Consider the following 24,061-nt stretch of genomic DNA (forward strand, 5'->3'; position numbering starts at 1 on the left):
TGGAGGCCGAGGTTTGGAATACGAGGCTTTCCTCTATTCCGTGGGGAGAGTTTTGTTCTCTATTTTCATTAGTTGTTATCTTCCTCAATAGTTCTTTTGCTGTCTTCCTCGATAGTTCCTTCTCGTCATTGTTGTGTTTGTTGAAGGAGGAAGAAAGCATGGCCAAACTTTGTTAAAGGCAATCATGGAAGATTTCTTTTCAGAAACTGAGTTTAAAAACAAGAAATTTTGCAAATGGACACAGTTCTTGTTCTCTTCTTCAATTGTTTTTCTTTTTTTCTCCTTCTGTGCTGGGCGTAGCTTGCTAGGGTGCAGCCCCTATTTAATTACTAGGTGTGGCCAATTTCACATTTTCTAGGTGTGACCAAATCCAGACCAGTCTAGCTGGTTGCGATAGCATTGCTCTATACACCATTGTTGCACTATAATTTCTGAAAATGATATTGGTTGATCACACCAAGAATACAGTCATGCTAGCGTCATAGGAAAATAGGTCAGATATGTCATCCTTGAAAATCTCCAAAATCTTGCCTTCAAATGTTTGATCCCACAATTAGAAGCATTAGAATAAGAACAGCCCTGAACCACCAATGTACACAAGTGTAGAGAAACATATATGATATTCCTATAGATACTAGCTGTGGACATTTTAGCTCTAGTAACACCTGCGTTTGATGATCCAAATGAATTTCACACTCTAGGAAAATTACTGCCTCTCCCAAGAGGTGCAGTTTTTAAATACCTGAAACTTAAAAGCTTGCTTGTCAATGCTGAAAAGTACTCGACTGAAACAAAGCAGTTTCCCAAGGGCATTTTTTAGTGCTAGACAGTAGATTGTATATTTCTCCTCTGTTTTATCCTCCACTAACCTGCTATTTATCATAAAGAAGGCCACAAACTTTTAAGAATATAGTAAGACATCGAAGGCTACTGAAACCAATGCTATAATTGCATTTGAGTGGACCAGATACTTTATCCACTAATGTCAACAGGTCATATAGCTTACAATATAACTTCAAGGCATTCCTTGAATTAAAGTAATAGCTCGTCAACATGAAAAAAAAAATCCCGCAGCATAAGCCAGCAATTTATACTGACTTCTATGCCAAAGAACGGAATATTGTTGTTGGTCAACACAGTTGCAACTACTGCAGCTGACAATTCCAAGAAACCTGCAATTTATTTACCAGAGCCCATCTTATCTCGGAGATAGTAAAGTTTTGCTCTGCGCACCTTTTTCTGGTCCAACACTTTTATTTCCTTGATATTTGGTGAATAGCTGTAACATTTACAAAAACAATAAAAAAGAAAACACTTTTATCATGTATAATCAGAACTTAGTGCAACATTACGAAAAAAAGGATAAATGTGCGAGAAAAACAATAAATAGATATCATAAGCTAAACAGTATAGCACAAAACCTAACACTCCAGATCAAATCCTCAACATATATTTCTGTTACATATTGAAGAAATGCCAGTTTTTCTTAATAGAACAAGCTCTTCATACTGTAAAGTTTAGAAAATAATTAAGAGAAAATATCTTTGAAGTCCAATAACTGCAGGAACTGCTTTCTAGATCTAATAAACACCAGATAGAAGAGGAAATACAATAGCTGACAAGCTTTACCAGTACATTAGTAGTTTATAACTTTATATGTGCTACTTGGATTTTGCAATAGAAAATTTATATGTGCCCATACTGTGTCTCATAAATAAACTAAAATACAAAACTAAGCAGTTTGCCAAACCCTTATCAAGGCCCTCAATAGAATTCATGCTTAAAAAATCCCAGGGACGTGCAATAAACACTCAACATGATTTCTAATCATTATGACAGTTCATGAGCTACGGAGTTGAACAAGTCTATCTCTGCCACTCAACTGCCCCGTCATTATCAGGACTGAGGACCCACTTCATCCAAGCACCAACTATAGACGAAAGGCACAAAATCCCTCTGTAATTTGAATTAAAGGCTTGCCTTCATTTAATTGAAAGGTATTTCTTCCTTTGCTTTCATTTACCATTCCAAGATGAAATAATTCACGAAGAGCAAATAAGATAGAGATGTTTTATATTGAATTCCAGTCTTTTCAGAGACACATGAAAAAGTTGCAGCAGAAGAGCATATTGCAAAATGCAACTTGTAATGACAAATTTTGTTTCATTCCAGAATATATTGCAGTGCCTAGTCAAATTTTTTGACTTCAGCCCCATGTTGGATCTATGAGAATTTATATGTCTCTTTAGTATTCTACAACCCCCTTTGACCAAGGCTTATTGCCTTTTCTAACAGAAACTTTTGTCAACTTCTTTCATACCTTTGGAAACAAATGTGAAAACGGGCAGCTTATTAAATGTTGCTTTTCATGAAACTCTGAAACACAAGGTTGTATCCTAGCTTTATTGTGCTGCCTATGAAGGCATGCCTAAGCCTCACTGTTCATCCAGGGGAGAAGTGATTGTGAGCCATGCAGTATCAGTAGAGAAACCTTCCGCTGAATGTGATTCACACCAGTATTACATATATCAACGATATATCACCAGTATCATGATATATCACCAGTTGTTCACCAAGTCAATAATGTCGCCAGTATATTGTCATGATATTCTCCCTGTTATCGATGGAATATATTGGTCTTCCCATGTCAGTTTAACCTTATAACCATTTTTTTTATCTTCTAACCCTCATTTTGCAAAAAAGAGTTGTGGAATTGATCTTTGAACAGACTGTGACCATTTTCCATCAAGCAAACAAGAGGAAATTACGGTGTTTTCATTGCCATTAACCAGTCTATTGTGAAGTGGGGAATTACTCTGATCTAGCAGATGCATATTCCCCAGTGTGTATAAAATTTTATATTTGCATTTTCTTTGTTTTTCAAGATTTAGTATAGGGTTTGCAATATCAATTAGGCATACCTCTTGTTGCTGTTTTTTAATGGGATAATTACAAGATGGACAGCATGACCTTTGGCTGATTGGATCGAAAGGACAACTTCTAGGAAAAGAAAAATGGTATTACAAGGAGAAGGTAGAGGAAAAATTTTCTCACTTCATTCAGTAAAGTTTTTGGGGACCAAAAGCCTCCCTTAATGGGGAGGTATGATCCGGATTGGACTATTGTATTATTTGTCATATATCTCAATGTTTTCAGAGTGGACAAAAAATTGGAGGAATCAACGTGTAGGGTCAGTTTAACAGCTGGTTCCAGTTTGGAGAATTGGGGTCTAGAACCTTTTGGAGCCATTTTGAGACATTAAACAATGTTTTTTGGGGTCAAAAACTCTTGCTCACTGACGTTGTTCTACACTTAGAGGACCTTTCCAACAATGGAAGAATCATGTCAAACAGAGTTCATATGCAAAAAGTTGTCTCCACAAGTTGACCTATTGTGTTGATCACCATGGTACAAGAAGATGCCACATTAGCTACTTTACTCATGCATATGGGGCTAGACATGTGTGGACATTCAAAAAGACTCTAGAAGGTCCAAAATCATAACTCCAGTTGAAGGTTGAGGTAGTCAAATCTTACCCCTAGTTGGTTATCAGATTATGTTAAATACCAAGCCACTAGGAGTAGGGGTTACATTTTTTGTTCCATAGTTCAACAGAGCAACTGGAAGTGGGAATTTAAAGAGTAAAAAAAGGGGGGCTAAGATTTTGTAGCAGCCTTACAGGCGACAAGTCTCAAGTAACTCCATAGAGAGTACCTCTTCCATTGTACTCGCATATTTCCACAGAGAAAAAAGAACAAAGTACCCTCACCTTCTAGCTAAGTATTCTCTTCTAAGGATGTCCCATGGAAAGATTTGTGCCTATTGTGAATAGTCTCTTTTTCTTTCTATTCCATATTTCTCGCATTTCAGCAAATTTATTAATTTAATCATAAAATCATTAAATAAAGAATCCTCTAAAACCGGATTCGTCCAAAACAGTCCACATGTCCGAATCCCAGGAATCCGACACGATTCAATGGGAATTCGAATCCAAAAATGGGACACGACATGTCCTAACGGGACACAATCGAATCTCGGTCACGTCCCGTTAGGACACATCGTGTCCTGATTTTGGGATTCAAATCCCAAAAAAGTGAAACCCACGGCAAAAAAACAGCGTTGTTCTTTTCATTATTTACCATTTCTCTCATTCGTTTTTGCAAATAGTGAGTTGTGGGCAAGGAGCTAAGGGTTTGGAGCGTTCGACAAGGAGATTCAAGCACCAGGTAAGTGCATTTCATCTCTATTTTTTTGCATTTCTATTACAGCAGTTTGTATATGAATTTTTTTTACAAATTTGTGCATGTTTTGTTTATTTTTTTAGAGTATTCATGGTTCAATCAAGGACAACAAGTAGGGGGCAAAGGAAGGGGAAGAATGTCTCCATTGGAGATGCCCCTCCTCCCCCAATATCATCAGAGTCTGCTGCAAGTAATGTTGAGGGAAGACTTCCTCCTAAAGACAACATTGAGAAATATCCCTTGTGGAAATATGTCACAAGAGAGGATGGGACAAGCACCAAGGGGAAGGGAGGAGGCAATGTGCATTGGAGATGCAACTTTTGCCACAGTTCTTTCAAAAGCACATATTACTGTGTGAAAGGCCATTTGTTGGCTTTACCAGGTTGTGGAGTTGGAGCTTGTAAAGTTGTTCCTTTACAGAAGAGGAAAGAAATGGAAAAAGAGTTCATTATTGGTATGGAAAATGTGGCTACAAAATCAAGAAAAACCAAGAATGAAGATCCCCTTCCACTTTTGAGGAAAGGCACCACCAAATTTCCATTTGAGAGTTCTATTGGGGGGCAAGCAACAAAAAGAAAAGAAATTTCACTTGGTCCAATGGACAAGATTTTTCAAAAAGTGAAACGGGAAGAGCTTGATCCCACCATTGCCTTCTTTTTCTATCAAAACTTCATATCATTTAATGTTGCACGCTCACCTCTATTTATTGAGATGTGTCGAGCTCTAACTCACGGGTCTCCATCATGGTATGTACCTCTTGGTTCAAAGAAGCTTAGAACCACATTGTTGACGAAGGCAAAAAAAAAGGTGCAAAAAATGCTTGAGCCTATTAAAGCATCATGGCCAACATCTGAGGTTAGCATTGTTTCTAATGGATGGACAGATCCAACACAACACCCACTCATCAACTTCATGGTGTCTTCCTTGAATGGTCCAGTTTTCTTGAAAGCAGTGGATACACTTGGAGAATACAAGGATGCACAATTTATGAGTGAGTTATTTATTAAAGTTATTGAAGATGTAGGTGTTGATTCTTGTGTGCAAATCATTACAGATAATGCACCTGTTTGCAAGACTGCTAGCATGATTGTGGAAGCTAAATATCCACAAGTGTTTTGGACACCTTGCATTGTCCATTCATTGAACTTAGCACTGAAATCCATTGCTTCTGATGTGCTTTGGATTGGTAACATTATTGAGGATGCATGACATATCCGTAACTTTGTGCAAAATCATACAAATGCCCTCACTATCTACAAGGAGTACAGCAATCTATCATTGTTGAAGATTGTTGATACACGGTTTGCCTCTTCATTCATCATGTTGAAGAGGTTGAGGGAGGTCAAGACCGCTCTTGGGGCCATGGTTATTTCTGAGTTTTGGTCTTTTTGGAGAAAGACAGATCAAGTAGCCTCTAAAAGAGTGAAGGACACAGTGCTAGATGATGCTTGGTGGGAGAGGGTAGATCTAATAATTCAGAACATGGACCCTATCATTTCTGAAGCGAACAAAGTTCCTTCTACAAATTAATTACTCCAAAAGACTTGGAATGTCAAGACATCCATGAGGATACAAATATTATATTAAATATATGAATAAAAATGAATTGATATACAATGAGAACGAGAGGCTTGCTTATATATCAGGCAAGTGTCTCTTCATGAAGAGTCATGTCCTATCAGACATGCCTCTTCAACCTAATTACTAGCTTAACTAATTATTATTTATGATTATTATCATTTACATTATATTTATATTATTTTATATATTTTATTCGTTACATTGCCTCCTTCCTCAAAAAGCTTTGTCCTCAAAGCTTGTCGATGAAAAAGGCTTGATCTCTTTTTTGGCTTCAAATGCCTTTCTCTCTCTGAATAGTCATCCTCGTCGATACAAGTTGATATGATCTTCTTAGTGACAAACAAAATTGTCACACTGAGAAGGGATCAGACCATCCTAAATTAATCTTCTGTACAATATTCTGATACTGAAATTTTGTAACGACTTGTCAGCACAAGACAGAATTGATGTTACATCACTATTATCTGGAACATCAGTTTATTGTTTCGGTTCTGACTGGTTCAAATATGTAGCATGGTTGATTTGTCTGTTCTCATGATTCGGATGCTGATATGGAACTTTTTTGGTTTGATTTCTCCTTACTGGGCATGTGCCAATTTTTATATTTTCTTCAGGCAAGGACGTTGTTGAGTTGGTTATGGAACATTCACTTGGGATGTTCATTGTCTGAACTGCAACATCTATGTGTGTCGTTTCTTCAACTGACTTGTCTTCTTGAGTTGTCATATTCACTGGATCAGTATTTGTTGTTTTGTCATCAACTTGAATTCCTACATTTGATGCTTCATTGGTTGTACCTTGTTTTCTAATGACTTCTTATCCTTCTTAAGTTTCTTAATTTGCGTCAATAATTTTTCGTTATGGTTTTTAAATCGAGAAATTTCTTCATTTTTGACAATAGTGATTTTGTCAATTTCACTTTGCATATTTTGTAATACTTTTTTTCCTTCTTGAGACATTACTTTTGAAATATCCGATATATCTTCTGGCGTTACTGAATTAGGTTTCAGTGTAACATCTTGGAGTGTTATTTTCTTCTTCTTGTAAGAAAATGTTAAAAACTTTTTCTTAGTATTTAGAATAAAGGAACCTAGAGTTTTCATCCATGGTGATCCCAAAACAATGTCACTATCGTTAAAACATAAGGTTTTCACGGTGAATTGTGAGGTAAAAGTATAATCTCCAATATTTAGGTGTAGATTGCTTATATCGTATTGTTTGTTACATGTGCCAAAAATATTTGTTTCAACTATATTTGATTCAGGAATCACCAATTGGTTAGCACATTTAGGACTAATATAATTACTTGTTTCAGCAAGACTGATAGAGATTATGATATCTCTCCTTTGATTTTAAATATTTTATAAACACATTTACCAAAGGTTTCAGGAAATCTTTCATTACTAGTCTCCATTTTACTTCTTAAATATTAAATTTATTTTTTTTTTAATTTTTATGATGTCACCACACTTAATATAAAAGTCACATTTAATATATACTTTTATGATGTCACCACACTTAATAAATATAAAGGTCATGTCTTTTCATATGACAAGGTCATATCGTATTGTTTGTTACATGTGCCAAAAATATTTGTTTCGACTATATTTGATTCAGGAATCACCAATTGGTTAGTACATTTAGGACTAATATAATTACTTATTTCAGCAAGACTGGTAGAGATTATGATATCTCTCCTTTGATTTTAAATAATGTATAAACACATTTACCAAAGGTTTCAGGAAATCTTTCATTACTAGTCTCCGTTTTACTTCTTAAATATTAAATTTTTTTTTTTTATGATGTCACCACACTTAATAAATATAAAGGTCATGTCTTTTCATATGACAAGGTCACGATGTTCACCAAACTTTTTAAGTAAAAAGTAAAACTTCACTTTCACGTAAAGAGATTTTGTATCCCTTTTGTTTTTTCTTTTACTTTTAAAATACCATGGGCAATTACCATGGGTTGTTTTTAAAACCACGGGCTTCTCCACGTAAAAAGTTTTAAATATCACTTGGTATGAGATTTTGTATCCCTTTTGTTTTTTCTTTTACTTTTAAAATACCATGGGCAATTACCATGGGTTATTTCTAAAACCACGGGCTCCTATCAGGTGACTTTAAATCTTTTTTTTTCTTTTTTTTTATATAATTTGATTTTTTTATGTTCTTTTATATATTTATTTTTTTTACTTTTTCTTCTTCTTCTTTTTTTAATTTATTTACTTCTATTTTTTTTGGTTAATTTTTTTTTTATGGCCAAACGTCAACTAGCAAATTTTCTTTTAAATTTAATTTTAATGGCCAAAGACCTAGAAAAACGGAGAAAATGAGAAACTCCCAAATTCTGATTAAAATGCTTCAATTGTACGGCAACACGGTTGACGAATTTCAATCGAAGAATGAGCTCTGTGCACCGATTAAGCAACCTAGAGAACCGAACTGCGCTGATACCAAATGAAGCAAACAAAGTTCCTTCTACAAATTAATTACTCCAAAAGACTTGGAATGTCAAGATATCCATGAGGATACAAATATTATATTAAATATATGAATAAAAATGAATTGATATACAATGAGAACGAGAGGCTTGCTTATATATCGGGCAAGTGTCTCTTTATGAAGAGTCATGTCCTATCAGACATTCCTCTTCAACCTAATTACTAGATAACTAATTATTATTTATGATTATTATCATTTACATTATATTTATATTATTTTATATATTTTATTCGTTACAATTTCTTTGCTTCGATTTGCAGATACAGACAAACCCATCTTAGGAGAGGTTTATGAGGGATGGGATTCCATGATTGACTCTGTGAGGAGCATTATTCTATAGAGTGAGAGCCCCGAGTATGAGACATCACCAGAGGCCTTTTGTGGTACTATACAGGATATTCTTGTCAGCAAATGGGACAAGAATTGCACGCCTTTACATTGTTTGGCTCACTCATTGAACCGAAAATACTACAACCATGAGTGGTTGAATGGTGGACCTTCCCGAAGATTCCCTCCTCACATGGATGGTGAAATCTCACAGGGGAGGAAAGATATATTCAAGCGGGTTTTCTAGGATAGAGCATTGCTTGATGAGGTGGAGGATGCCTTTGCAAAGTTTTCCACTAGCACTGGTCGATTTGCAGGATATGATGTGATTAGAAATAGGGGGGCTAAGAATCCCTATTCTTGGTGGGCAAATCATGGGGCAACACGCCCTCCTCTTCAGCAGTTAGCCATGAGGCTCCTCTCTGGTGACTTCATCCTCTTGTTGCGAGAGGAATTGGAGTACATATGGGAATTTGTATAGTGTGAAGAAGAGCAGGCTTGAGCAGTCTAGGGCAGAGACAATGGTGTATGTGCACACCAACCTTCGTCTTATTTACAAGCAGAGGGAAGAGTGGTTGAGGGGAAAGACAAAGATGTGGGATGTATTTCCTGATGATATGGGTCTGGACAACAGTGTTGAGTTGGAATTGGCCAACATGGATCTCAATGATCTAGTGCTAGAGCCTGTTAGATTCGATGATGGTGATATTTTAGAGGGGTCATCCTCCACACCAGCAAATGCAGAGGCGACTATGGATACAGTGGAGGAGGAGGATGCAGAGGAGAGCAGTGGTGACCATGATAATGAGGACATTGATGCTGATTTTGATGATGACTATGAGGATTGATGACTCATGAGTCATGGGCTACCTATTGCCTTGAGGCTTGTATACCTGTAGTTGTTTTATATTTTCTATTTCTATTTGCCATTGGCATTGCACTACCTATGTAACACATTTTGATTTGATGACTTAATGAGAAAACTACAGCTATCAGTGTCTTTATCTTACTATCTTGTAAGTTGTCTTTCATTTATGAATCATGATTTATGTGACATGTATTTGAATTTTGTATGTACTATGCATGCTATAATGTTACTAACTTACTTTGTAAACAGTAAAACTAACATCTAGATGAAGATCTATGTTTGAAATCAATGAATTTGTATCATTAATGAGAATTTGTGTAAGAAATATCTAATTTTTAATCATCTATCTATCTATCTATCTATCTATCTATATATATATATATATATATATCTTTTAATAAAATAATATATAATGAATCCTACGTGTCTTGTTCCGTGGGGTCAACGTGTCCGAATCCGACACTCGAATCCCCGTATCCTACGAATCGCAAATCCTCCTGTCAGGTTACTTAGAAAGAATCTGAGATCTAAAAGGAAAAATTAACCTTCATAGTAAATATTTTAACATTTTAATGGATCTGTTGTGACCAGTGGAATGTCCACGGAAATTTAGAGATCAACTCTCTAATTTCATGAAAACAAAGGTTTTTCATGACTTCGTATATAGTCTTTGCTCTAGCATATTGCAAAACATTTCAAGGCCTACCCTAGAAGGGAAATGTTAATGTTGATGAAAAACCAATTCAATTCTAGTACCCCATATTATGGAAGCACAAGGTTCCATTTTATTTTCACCAAATTCAAGATTTGGTAATCAAGGAATTCAAATATATGCTCATAGGAGCAGACCCCAAAAGACTCACAAAACTAGCAATAGATTTTTTCGACAATAAAGGAATCAATGTCTATGAAGAAGAATTTACTTCAGTTATATCATACTTTTTGATTGAAGGAAAACCTCTTCTCCTTCCCCATTTTGTAGATAATATAAGTATTAGACTTACTTCTTTGACAAGAAGAGAAAGCACCAATCTTTTCTTTGCCTTTTAAAATTGGTAATATTTTTGTTAAAAACTTGTCTCATTTGACTGAGATAGTCCAGTTTTTCATTACTTTTCATTTGAAAGAAGCAGAAGCATACAAGGGTTTCAACCCGCAAAGAACTTTCATAGCTCACTTGTTTACAATAGGTTGCAGTACTTCTTTCATAAGATCACAGGAAATTATTGAAGGAGCTGATGAGAATGATCCAAACAAAACTACTCCAAAGAAAAAAAGCAAATGCACAGTGACTATGTAAATACATGAGCCAGCTCAAATACCCATACAAACAAAACTAAGCTACAAAAGCAGGATAGTCAATCTAAACACAAGCATAGGGGTAAATCCACAGACAACACTGATGCCAGTTCTACCCACCTTCCCCATAAGAGTCATGAGCATATTGCCGATAGAAGAGACAGTAAAGAAGAATATGAGAGGGAGGAGATAGAGATGGTTGGGATCCTCCTTGTTCTTAATTAGGGAAAGCACAACTTGTTACACCTTCGAAAAGAGAAAACAGCACTAGTACAAAAGTGCTCAAGACTCTGAGAACCTAGCAGACAATACAACAGAAATGAACTTGATATTGTTAAACAAGTGCTCTCCTGGGAAGAAATAGATATGGCAGAAAGCCGACATTTAGCATAGGAGTTAGCTCGTGAAAGACCAACTATTTTTGAAAAAGAATCTGTTGCCTTGTACCATTTCATGTACAACAAAGAGTGCAGAAAACTACAAATTGAAAAAGTTAATGCCAAAAATAATAAAGTTACATGAAAATCAAATTCAGAAATTAAGGTCAAAGAATTGAGAGCCTCTGGAATTATTAAATTCCACCAAGCTACTAGTGATGCTCTCGCTCACTCTATAACAGAGCAGGAATTAAAAAATACCAGACTAATGAAAAGGATAAACAAGCTTTGTTCATAGAGCCATTTTCAATCATTACTCTAGACAAAGTTCCTCCAGAAAAACCTGGATCATCTACTAAAGTTAAAATGACTACTAAGGTGTCAATTGGGATCAGAACATATATTGCTGAAAACATAGATAAACAACTCAACACACTTTTGCAAGCCTGGGAAAGTGTTGTTAATTCAAATAATTTTGCAAAAAGAGTTTCTTCTTTTACTGAGTACCTGAACATTACCAATGACCTCTTTGAGTACTTGCTTGTACTGAGTTTCTGAAGCGATCTAGATTGATTTCTGGGTGAACTCTAACACACACACCACAAGAGTGACTTTACCAATGACCACAAGAGTGAAGAGTATAATCCAAGATAATAGTTGCCCCATTGCTACATCTGATCGTGTGGATTTAATTTGCATCAAATTCAATAAATGAGTATCACAATCCATGCATTATCTTGCATGAAATAACATTGTTGCAACCATTCTATTTTCTTGATGATCAATCAAGACTTGACCAGTATATTGTGTGAGAGGAGGAGCAATTTTGCTACTGTTTTCTGTAGTGATCTAGGGTAATTTTTTCCCTAGGGTTTCTTACGGTACTACAGTTTGACAAATCTTCTCCCTTTGAAACAGCAGTTTAACTAGATACAATTATTGTATCCTTTAATTGAACAGAAATGACTTCTCAATAATACAATGAATCAACAGAGAATATGTTATCATGCAATAGATCCAATCCTTTCATTAGTGCAGAAACCTCAACGGAATAATATGATGGTTCAGCAGATACACATCAATACGATATTATTGTCCCACTGATACATACTCAGTATATGCAATAATGGACAGAGTAAGTTTAATAATGCATTAGTACCCTAACCAGAATTCGATTAATTTCCCAACTGTAGACTTTATGTGAATTCTTGTTTGAATTAGTCCTGAAGTTGCTTCAGTTCCATGATTGATCTCAACATGCATCTGTATCTTCACAACCAGCTTCCAAGCAGCATACAACCTTCGTCGTTCTGGCTTTTTATGGAAGTCAAACTTCAGTGGCTTCGGATAAGTGAAGGGGACCTCAGGGTCCTTCGCATTACTCGCAGGAGGGTTACAGGAGCCTTTGAATCACCAGCTGAGTTACCCTAAGGGTCCCAGCCTGCTTCAGACTTTCGGATTACCCCAGAACCCACAAAAACCCTCATCCTGTAACAACAAAATTGGAATCCTCTGCAAGGTCACAGAAGTTCTCCAAAATTGGCTGGAATGACTTTTAGTTGGCCTCAGGAAACTCGTTTGTCTTGGGAATAAGGCTTCTATTTTGCCACAGATCAGCTCATATATCCTCAGTGCAGAACCTCGCTATTGTTTGTCTCCAAACCACTTCACTTGACCTCAAAAAGCTCAATTTATCTTGCTTCAGAATGCTGCCACAGAGAAGGATTGGCTTGATAATCTTCTTCAGACCAGAAATCTTCTTTCAATAATCCTGTGCTATAACAGAGCAGAAAAAGGAAAATAGAAGAGAAAATAGGTTTATCAACTAGGGTGGAATCTTTCACAGCCGAAATTGATAGGAGAAAAGGGGTCTTAAAACCCTCAGAGCCTCAGGCTCAAGAAAAACAGAGATGTATGATCCAATCCAATGACGTCTTATATTAATCTAACCATCTTGTATTTATAGATCTGTTTGAGGAGATTTTTCTCCTTAATTGATTGAGTGAGGTTCACACCAAACCCCAACTTTGGGTTTTTTTGCCCAGCTGCCCCAAAACTTGCCCTCCACTGCCCAAATATTGGGTATTTTGGGGTTTTCCCCTTTATCAAGGACTATAGCCTATGGGGACCAAAAGGGTACTTCATCTCTGAGGCAATTAATTTCTTGGGCACATTTCAATCCCCCCCTTCTCAACATTGCTTGTCCTCAAGCAATGACAAGTTCCACTGCTGCCCACTTTGTTCTCCTTCCTTGATATTTGAAATCAGATCAGGTAGATGTTCAGCCATTTTGATAACTCCTTGAAATTCATGTTCCTTTGTCATTGAGTGCCCCTTTCAGTTTGCCTTTCATATCTAGAACAAACTGCATGCATACTAACAACTACTTTGAGTTCTTTCTAAGAGATTGTTGCAAATCTCTCTCGTTACTCTGAATAAATCCATTTCCCCTTGCACTCCCATCATCACGAGATGGGGCTTTTCGAGTTTCCAATAGTTCCTTCAACCTATTAGTAGCCATCTAAGTCACATGACACGAGGACATGAGACACGGAGGACACGTAAATACAGGTATTCAACACGAGACACAACGACCCCGGAAACAGGTATGAGGGACACGTTATATATATATATATATATATATATATATATATATATATATATATATATTTAAAAAATACTGAAATATAGGCATGATCCATATTTTTTAGAAATTAGAACATCTACATATACGAATCACGAAGATGTCTATTTAGTAATTTACTAGCGAGTTTACTATTTTTCTACATCAATGATATTCACAGTTCAATGTTCATCGTTCGTGTTATTAACAATTGTTCAAGCACATAAGGAACTACTAACCAGAAATTTAGAAATATCATGATTGATAAAATAAAACTAGAAATTTAGAAGAACTTGTGCACTACGTTCTCAATGTGAAGTTGTAAACTGCGCTCTCAGTTGAAGTTGTGAGCATTGCGCTAGAAATCCAACAAAATTCCTCACACTACATAGCAAATTCGATTTCGGCGGCAAGCAAACTCAACTTCGGTGGCAAACAATGAAAAAAAAAAAAAAAACCAAAAGTAAACCATGTCATGGGTTTTAAATGTCACTTTTTGTCGAACATGTGTCCTAAGGACCAAAAATGTTAGGGCACATTTTCGCCACATCTAAAACACTTGTCTTGATTGGAGGACAAGAGAAAAAACGTTTTCAACACGATTTAGGGCACGTTTCGTGTCCAACACATGAAATATGGGACACGTCCTGTGACTTTGGTAGCCTCTTTAGTTTTCCGTTGAAGAACCATCTTCTGATGTTGATTTAAAACTTGAAGTTTATGCATCTCATACTCATTTCTCCTTCCCTCATTCTCAAGTTGAAGAAGCTCCTTCTCATGAGCTGATTTCCAATGACAAGACAGCTCTGACTCTTGCTTCATCTTATATAGCAGTTGCATTTTATATGTCTTAATCTATTGTATTTCTTCTTGAAGTCATTTTGTTGTTTCAAGCCAAGAGATTTTGTGTCTTAGAACCTATATCTTATCAAATGAGACATCTCCAACACGATAACAAGGAAACTCAACTTGCAAATACTCAAACTGATTACTTATCCTTTGCATCTCAGCAACCGTTGCGTCACGATTTATAATGGCCTTGTTCAGAACGTTGCGAACTTGATTTGCATACTTCAGAGTTTCGAGTGTTTCTTCAGCATTCATGTTAGCAGGGATAAAATAGACAATTATCAACAATATGTTGTTTCCTCCATTGTGAACCAAAACACTATGAAGGGTATATAAATTCTGCATACTTTTACCTTTTCTTGCATCCTATAGCCCATATTGCTCTGTGTGATATTGGATATCATCATCGAGTTGTTCAAATTCAACATACTTGTCAAATGAAGCATAGGTATCTCAACAGCCTTTAGTATCAAACTATATATCATGCAATGATTCCCTCCTTGTAAACTCAATGCAGTTCATATGATGTCCTTCAAATAGATGCTTTATTGTATCCTCATTCGAAGAGCTTCCCATTCCTAAAAAGTTTTCTCCATCGACGAGTATATCAGCTCGAAATGCATGTTGCTTTTCATCCTCTGTCTCAAATTTTGCATTGGGAAGTGACCTTTGTGAGTTCAGAGGCACTGTGAAAGATGATTCCACTCCATTACCTTCTAGAGATACATTGTTGGAAAATGTTTTTCCTAAAATAGGTGGCTTTACTGGAACAACAGCATCTGCAGAATGCAACTCCTTCATGAATGTTTTTTCAAATAGAAAGTCCATTGTTTGGGATCCTCCCATTTTCTCTGGATATCCAACCTTCTCGGTATCCTCATGTTTTTCTGCTCCCATAGGAACTGTTGAAAAATATAGGGCATGAATAGTTAAAAGATTTCTCTGTTTGATAATTGCTTGTGATATACTTTTACTTCTTAGCTTATAGTCTTTTCTTCATTATGTTATTATTGTGTTCTTTTCATCAAGACAATTACCAATATGCACAATAAAAGACAAGCAACACAGTATGTAGGCTTCTTAGCCAGGGCCAAAACCTCTCACCTCTTGAGAGGAAAACCCGATCAAAATTCTTCTTCTAGATCTTCAATTGATGAGTACCAAGACCATGACACAAACCCTTGACTCTAGTATCCTCCCAAGAACCTTGTCACTAACCTTGACGCTGCCTCTTCTCTTTCTCGACTTTCTTCTTGATCTTGAACTGCCCTCCTCGGCTCCTTCTAGAGAAACTTGGTCTCTATCCTTCACACTACTCCTTCTTGGCTTCCCTAGAGAATCTTGGTCTCTAGGCTTTCACTAGTCTCCTCTAGAGAAACTCAGTCTCTAGATCTCTATCTCGATCACCTAGAAGAATCCTTTCTTTGCTGCCCCAGAAGAAAACTCTCCTTCGCTTGCCCAGAAGAAACTTCTCCTTCGCTTGCCCAGAAGAATACCTTCTTTGTTGCCCCAGAAGAATGCCTCCTTCGCTGATCCAAGAGGAACCCTTCTTCGCTGATCCAGAAGAACCCTTCTTCACCTCCCCAGAAGAATCTCTTTTGCTGCCCCAGAAGAAACCTCCTTCGCACTTCTCTTTGTAACCTCTTTCTTTGCACTTCTCTTGATCAAATACAAGTTGAGTTGCTTTGTCTAAGTGAGGCCAAGTGTGACTTATCTATACACCTTTCATCATGTCCTTTAGGCCAACATGATCACTTGTAGTTAGGTCAACTTCTTCTAGCATGTTCTTCCATCGTTGTAGGTTGACTTGAAGAAGATAAGTGACAAGGTCTTGGAGGATACTATTCATAGACAAATTTGACCTTTTACAAAGTGTAATGTGACTTCATTACATGACAATGACTCTATCATTTTACGACTAGATGAAAAATAATTCCTAAAGACTCTCAATGGGAGTCTTGACTCAAAAATAAAGTCTCTTACTTATTTTTATTCTTTACATCACATTACATAAAATCATAATTACATGTCATTATGAAGATCGAACCTAGTTACACTTTTCAATAGGAACAACATACTTTTCCCTGTGATCTAGAGAGATGACTTCTGATCTCCTTTCTGCAGCAACAATAGGAGATGCTAAGATGCATAGTAATCCATATTTAACTTCTGACATTGGTTAATATATCCCCATATAAACCTACACGACTTTCATCAAAATGAATTTGCAATTTGGAAACATTTTCACTGGCTTCAGCAATAATGGACTGTTCCAGGTCTTCACAAGTAAGGACCATCCCTGACAACCGAGATGAAGGATATTGATGATCTTTCTTATTTAAGGAATCAGCAACATTAGTATTGAATTGCAAGTCCAAGGAATCTTCTTTCTTATTTTGAGGCACATGGAATCTACCAATTTCATCACGAACATTTGGTTTTACATTCGTTTTCATGACCTTTTCAACATCTTCTAAGTATAGCCCAACTGGCAATGGGAGCACCCTGCCTGGGTTCTGAAGAGGAAAAATAGAGCTCAATGGACTATTTGGCACATCATGTACTGATGTTCTCTCTTCAGAGAGAGTAGTTGGAAGCAGAGCCTTTTCACTCTTTGATAATAGGGATAATATATCTGAAGCATCTCGAATAGCTATATCATCACTGAGTTTCTCCTCTTCTATATGAAACCAACAAGCAAACTTGGAACTTTTAGGGGTCCTAACTTGCTCATTTAAGCCAAAATATCTTATGTTCCCATTATAATATTCCAACTTATCTATTTCTTCATTTGATAAAATATTGTATGGTTCCATATCTAGATCATGTTCAAAATCAAGGTGTGTTTTGTCCTTGCCCAACTCTGCAGGATCTCCATGACCAGGATGCCCATTGCTATCTATACCTAAACACTCATTGTAGTTTTTGATAATATTGTCAAAACCAATCTTAGGGGCAATTTGTCTATTAATGTCTTTCGCCAGATTTGTACTACTTTCACAATCAAGATGTTTCCCAAATCCATATCATTTTCACAATCAAGGGGTGCACTATTTGTGGCAACTAAAGTTAGCATTCCATCTTCCAGTTGATGATTGGACAATCCAACTGTTATGAATAAAATATATATAAATAATATAAATATAAATAATGATGATAATTGTAATAATGATTAGTTAATTAGTACTGAAGAGGTATGTCTAAATGGGGCATGACCTTCCATGAAGAGGCACCTGCCTAGGGTATATAAGCAAGTCCTCATTCTCATCTGTAAATCATTCTCATTCATACATTTTAATATATATTCTTGTATCTTCAATGGAGATCTATATATTCCAAGTCTTCTGGAATATTTAACCTGCTATAACGAACTTTGTTCTTTACATTGGTATCAGAGTTGTTCGATCCTCTGGACGCTCAACCGCTGAAGAGAACCAATCTAATCCGACCTTTGGCCATTAATCCCTCGTCAACCTTGTTGTCATCACAATTGAAGCTTTTCGCTACACAAAGTTGGAGTTTCTCTGTTTCCCCAGTTTCGTGATTTAGGGCTTTCGCCATTAAAAAAACAAAGAAGATAGTCAAACAAAAAAACTGAAGTGTTTAAAATATATATATACATACATACATACATACATATATATATATATTCTGAAAAGTTAGAAAAAAAAATCCAAGGACAAAAAAAGAAATTAAAAATAATAATCAATTAATCAATTAATTAAAAAATAATAATAATAAAAACACATGCCTCGAGCCAACAACCGCCAAACCCCTTGCAACCTTGCCGCAAAACACATTATCACCGCAGTCGCGGACATAGCCTCACTATCGTACTGTTGCCCACAACCAAAGCTGTCACCGTTCAGTGATTCTCTGCCATTGAACGACCACTACTTGCGTTGTAGGAGTCGTCCCCGAAACCTGCATTGCCACCACTATGCACGAAACCCCCCCCCCACCCCGCCCCCCCGCGCGCTGCCAACCGATCTCCTACATCCTTCACTCTGCGCCACACCATACGCATCACCACTACATATCATCGCACGGGTCCTCGTTGTGGACACTGACTTCTGCCCAACAGCACCACCACCCCCCCCCCCCCACGACCATCCGCTGCAATTTGTCCCACCAGTTTGGATGAGCCTGTCAATCGCTTCCCCTGTTGATGCTCCCTATCGACCAACTTACACATCCGACGACTTGCTTGCAAGCACTTCCACCACACAACTCACACAATCACTACCAGAAGCCGCCAGAATTTCTGGAAACTGCAACAACTCATCCAATCTACCACCACTGCTTTCTTTGACAATGCATTGCTCGCTTGTCGACCAGAAGTCACCGTTTCAAAGATTCAAGGCCATTTCGTACCCTTGCCTCCACATTTTAAAGTCATAATCTTTTAAAATTTTGACTAAAAAAAGTTAGTAGAGGAAGAGAGCAAAAATCATTATCCAAAATTATAATATATATTATAATAGTCAAGGTTATTTTAAGAATTTTTATTAAGGAGTACCAGTTATAAGGAAGTAACAAGTTATTACAAATTTGTGAAGGAAGAAGGATCATTTCGTTGTCAATTAAAAAGGATTATTTTATTAAAAATATATATGTGTTTATATATATATATATAAGTTTTGAAGCACAAAAATGGAGAAGTTAATAAAGCAGAAGTGTTGTAGAAAAAAAGAAAAAAAAAGTGACTAGAGGTGTTAATATTTAAAAGGGACTTGTTATATTTGGCAAAAGTAGATTTCTCATAAAAAAACTATAAATCCCTTGGTCGAAGTATCATTTGACGAAATTATCAATGAATATAACATGGAGTCTAACTCGAAAATGAAGGCCGGAAGATTCCCAGAAACTTCATATAACTATGCCTCAGTGCTCTTTAGAATTGAAGGGTCTATTGTGCGAAAACATGTTACTATCGCTATCTCACCAGTCAAAGATAAAAATTATATAAGACCTAAACTCACAAACCAATTAGTGATTCCCGAGTCAAATATAATCAAAAACTTAGACTATTATAACAACAAAAAATTATGACATAACCAAATTACAATTAGACATTGGAGATTATACATTCATATCACAATTTTCTGTTCAGACCTTATCGAGCGATCAAAGTGACCTTATTTTAGGTTCACCCTAGATGGAAACTCTTGGATCCTTTATCTTAAATAGGAAAAAGAAGTTTTTGACATTTTCCCACAAAAAGAAAAAGACAACGCTACAAGACATTACCTAGAAGCCAGATGCAATAACACCAAAAGAAATACAAGATATTTCAAAAGTGATTTTTCAAGAAGGTAAAAAAGCACTATAAAATATGAAAAATGAAATTGACAAAATCACTACTCACAGAAATGAAGAAGTTTTTCGACTTTAGGTGTTAAAATTGGCAACTATGGACAAACTCCACATGGGTCATCTTATTTATGACAGTTGATATTTTTCTTGGATTCCTCTCTCCGAGAGGTGTAGGATTGATCTAAACATCATCCCATTCTGACATGTACAAATGAAGTTATGAATTTATTTTGATTATGGACAAATTGTCAAGGTCAGCCGGCAAACTCATGTAGGCTCAGAAACGCAACAGTCATGTCTATTCATCCTCAACGTTTGCCTATATATACATGATGCCTCCTCCTCATTTGGAAACACTTCATCTTCCCACATATCTCTCTCCTCATCTGATTGGGTACGGATTTCTGGGAAGTTTCTCTCTCCACACGTGCGAAGGAAAGGACAATCATTTTCTGTTTTAGCGTTGACCAGGTTTGACAAATTTCAAGAATGCTATTTTGGGTTGCGTTGACCTGTTTTAGTGCGATTTTGGGTGGAGGAATTATGTCCTAGCAAGCCGCAGATTTGGGCACAAGAACCGCGGCAATATGACCTCTGTTTTGACCAGCGTTGACTATATTAGCACTGGCCGCAGGGTTGACTTTTGTTAACCAATTTCGACTGGACTGTTTTGGGCTGATTAGACTTGTTGTTGGAGGCCGAAGTTGACTGGGTTTGATCGAGCTGAATTGACGAAAAAATATGCCCTGTTGACCAACGTTGACTTTTCTGGTTAGGGCTCTTTTGCTGCTGTTATAAATTATTAAAATTTGTAAATTGTATTATCTCTCTCTGCTAAACTATTGAAGACTAAAAGAAGATTTGATCAAGGGTTTCCCCACATTGGTGTTTGTCCCTGGTTGATGCCACATCTTGTGTCCTCTTGTCTTGGCTTGTCTTCTACTGTTTATGTTTATGTTTTATCTGCATTTGACTATCATGTTGATGTGATTGCTAAACTAGATATTGATATTGGGCTAATAAAGAAATTGAAGAAAAATTGCTCTAAAGCATCGAACATACCATTGTTTCCTAAAATTAACATGGAAACAGAGTTGAGGTGAAGACAAAGCCCAAGCAAGAGTAAAAGAGCAATCACCAAAGACAGTTGGACAAGGACAAAAGACTCAATGGGTTCCTCATCCTACTTCTCGGCTGAAGACAAGCTCCATGATAAATCTGACTATCATGGATGGAAGATGTCTCTTGATTTGACCTTGGAAGAGAAGGAAGTGATGGATTATGTGCAAGGTAAAATCCCTGAGCCTCCTTCAAATGCATCGGCTGTTGCGAAGACCAAGTACAATAAGGCTGAAGTCAAAGCGAAGAAGATTATCAAGGATTCCATTGACAAGCATCTGGTGGCCTATATCTCCAAATTGAAGACTTCCAAGGAGATATACGACAAGTTGGTCGACATGTTCAAGGTTAGTAATGCTAATCAAATTCTCTTTCTCAAAAATAAGTTGAAGGATATTAGGAAGGGCAAGGATGAGGACATTCAATCCTATTTCTTGAGGATTATTGAGATCAAGAATTATCTACTCTCGATTGGAGAAGCCATTCCTGACAAAGAACTTACTCTCAACACCCTTGGAGGACTCCCACCTGAGTGGTATGTATTTAGAGCCACTATACTCAACAATGATCAAATTCTAGGGTTTGAAGAATTGATGTCAAGATGCATTCAAGAAGAAACAAGAATGGTGGAGCAAGAAATGCCTTCTAATAGAAGCAACCTCACTGCATTCTCCGCTCATGCCAAGAGGAAGAACAATGCAAGTTCAAAGAAGCAAAGTCAAGGAAGACCGAGATTCAAAAATGGAAGGAAGGGAAGATGCTTTGTTTGCAATAAGTTTGGCCACTATGCAAGGGAGTGTCCTAATAGAAGGGATACACCTCGAGATGATGACTATCATAACAACTCCAAGGGAAACTTCAACAACAACGATCAAAGGAATGGCAAGTCCAATGGCAAAGGAAAAAGGAATACAAGACATCAAGGAAATGGTCGACCCTCCAAGAAATCAAGGAACTCCAGGTATGATGATTCCAATGTTCTTAACAATAAGCAAAAAGAGTACTATCTTATATCGGCCCTCTCCACTGCCTCTCCTCCGGACACTTTGGGAAATTGGTTGATTGATAGTGATGCCTCAAGGTACTTCACCGGATATAAGGAAGCCTTCTCTAAACTGGTAGAAAACGAGACAAACTTGGAGATCACCCTTGGAGACGATGCCACCTATCCCGTGAAGGGACTACGGAATGTTACCCTTCAATTGAATCAAGGTAACACTATTCATTTGCAAGAAGTACCATATGTACCCGATCTCAAGAAGAACCTAGTGTCCATTTCAGCGAAGGAAGATAAAGGATTCAAAGCGGCTTTTATCGATGGAAAGGTACATGTTTGGAAAAGAAATTTCAAGGACGCTTTTACTCTTGGGCTCATGGTTGATACTTTGTATCAAGTTGGAGGAAGTCCATTGGGAGCCATGTCTTGCGATACATCTCTACAATATGAACTATGGCACTGGAGGTTCGCCCATCTTCATTATAAGGCCCTAACCGATGTGAGATAGATTGTGACAGGTATGCCCGTTTAAAGTAGAGCATGAAGGTGTATGTTTAGGATGTGCCGCAGAAAAACTTACAAGGGGACCATTCCCCTCAAGTAATAGCAAGACCACAGACATATTGTAATTGATCCACTTTGACATATTTGGTATGATGCCCGTAAACTCCTTAGGAGGATACTTATATTATGTCACCTTTGTGGATGATTATTCTCGGAAGACTTGGATCTACTTCTTGAAGAAGAAGGATGAAGTTTTCACCTGGTTCCGACATTTCAAAGCCTTGATCGAAAACCAATTCGAGAAGAAAATCAAGATATTGAGGACTGATAATGGGACCGAGTATGAATCCAATGAATTCCAAGATTATTGCAGAGAAGTTGGCATTAAGAGGGAGACTACAACGCCATACACTCCCGAGCAGAATGGTGTGGCTGAAAGGAAGAATCGCTCTATTGTAGAAGTTGTCTATGCCATGCTTCATGATCAAGACCTTCTGAAGTTTCTATGGGTTGAAGCTGCAAATACCGTCGTGTATGTTCAAAACCGATGCCCTCATCAAGCATTGGACTCCAAGACCCCCAGAGAAATGTTCACTGGTAAGAAACCCGATGTCTCTCATTTTATAATTTTTGGAAGCCCCGTATATTTTCATGTGTCGAAAGAGAAAAGAAGCAAATTGGGTGCATCTGGGAAGAAAGGAATCTTTGTGGGCTATATTGAAAATTCTAAGGGATATAGGATTTATGTGGTTGGACAAAAGGAAGTTGAGATAAGTCATGATGCCACCTTCGACGAAGATATGGCCATCAGGAAGATCAACAACCTTCCTATCCTAAGGAAGGACAAAGAAGCTGACGCAAGAAATCAGGGTGAAAAAGAGGACGAAACGATGCCTGATGTTGATGAACCTATGGATCCTATTGATCCACTCCCTCATGAGCCTTCACCCTCATGGCTTAGGGAGACTCTCGAAGATGCTGAAAGGCACATTGCACCAAGGGGGACTTTCCGTGAAAGCAATAAGCCGAACAGGTATCAAGGATATTTGACCACCATGAGCACTACATTCAAAATGAGCCTTCATCATTCCAAGAAGTCGTGAAGCAACAATTATGGAAGGATGCTATGAATGAAGAATATGAATCAATTATGAAGAATGATGTCTAGGATGTGGTCCCTAGACCCCAGGACAAATCGGTTGTCACTTCTAAGTGGCTCTACAAAATCAATCATGGAGCTGATGGAAGTGCAAAAAAGTTCAAGGCTCTCTTTGTTGCTTGAGGCTTCTCTCAAAAGGAAGGTGTAGATACGATGAGATATTTGCACTTGTTGCTCGATACGCCACCATTCGCTCAATCATAGCCCTTGTTGCGTCGCAAGGATGGAACCTACATCAGATGGATGTCAAGACCACCTTCTTGCATGGTTCTATCAAAGAGGAAGTCCATGTGG

At 37.2% G+C, this 24,061-nt stretch overlaps 1 protein-coding gene across 1 annotated transcript in view; it reads right to left on the bottom strand.

The window, feature by feature from the left end:
• Positions 1-482: 482 nt before the first annotated feature.
• Positions 483-24,061, bottom strand: part of LOC149196027 (uncharacterized) — a 164,736-nt gene continuing 141,157 nt past the window's right edge. Inside the window, exon 5 of the mRNA XM_089405462.1 lies at positions 483-1,279. Within this exon, the coding sequence (XP_089261588.1) occupies positions 1,180-1,279 (100 nt within the window). The 3' untranslated portion in view covers positions 483-1,179. The remainder of the gene's footprint in view (positions 1,280-24,061) is intronic.

Source organism: Pinus tabuliformis, chromosome 2_2, assembly GCF_031772625.1.
Source record: "Pinus tabuliformis cultivar Carrire ecotype Pingquan chromosome 2_2, CPIR1, whole genome shotgun sequence".
Lineage (NCBI taxonomy): Eukaryota > Viridiplantae > Streptophyta > Pinopsida > Pinales > Pinaceae > Pinus > Pinus tabuliformis.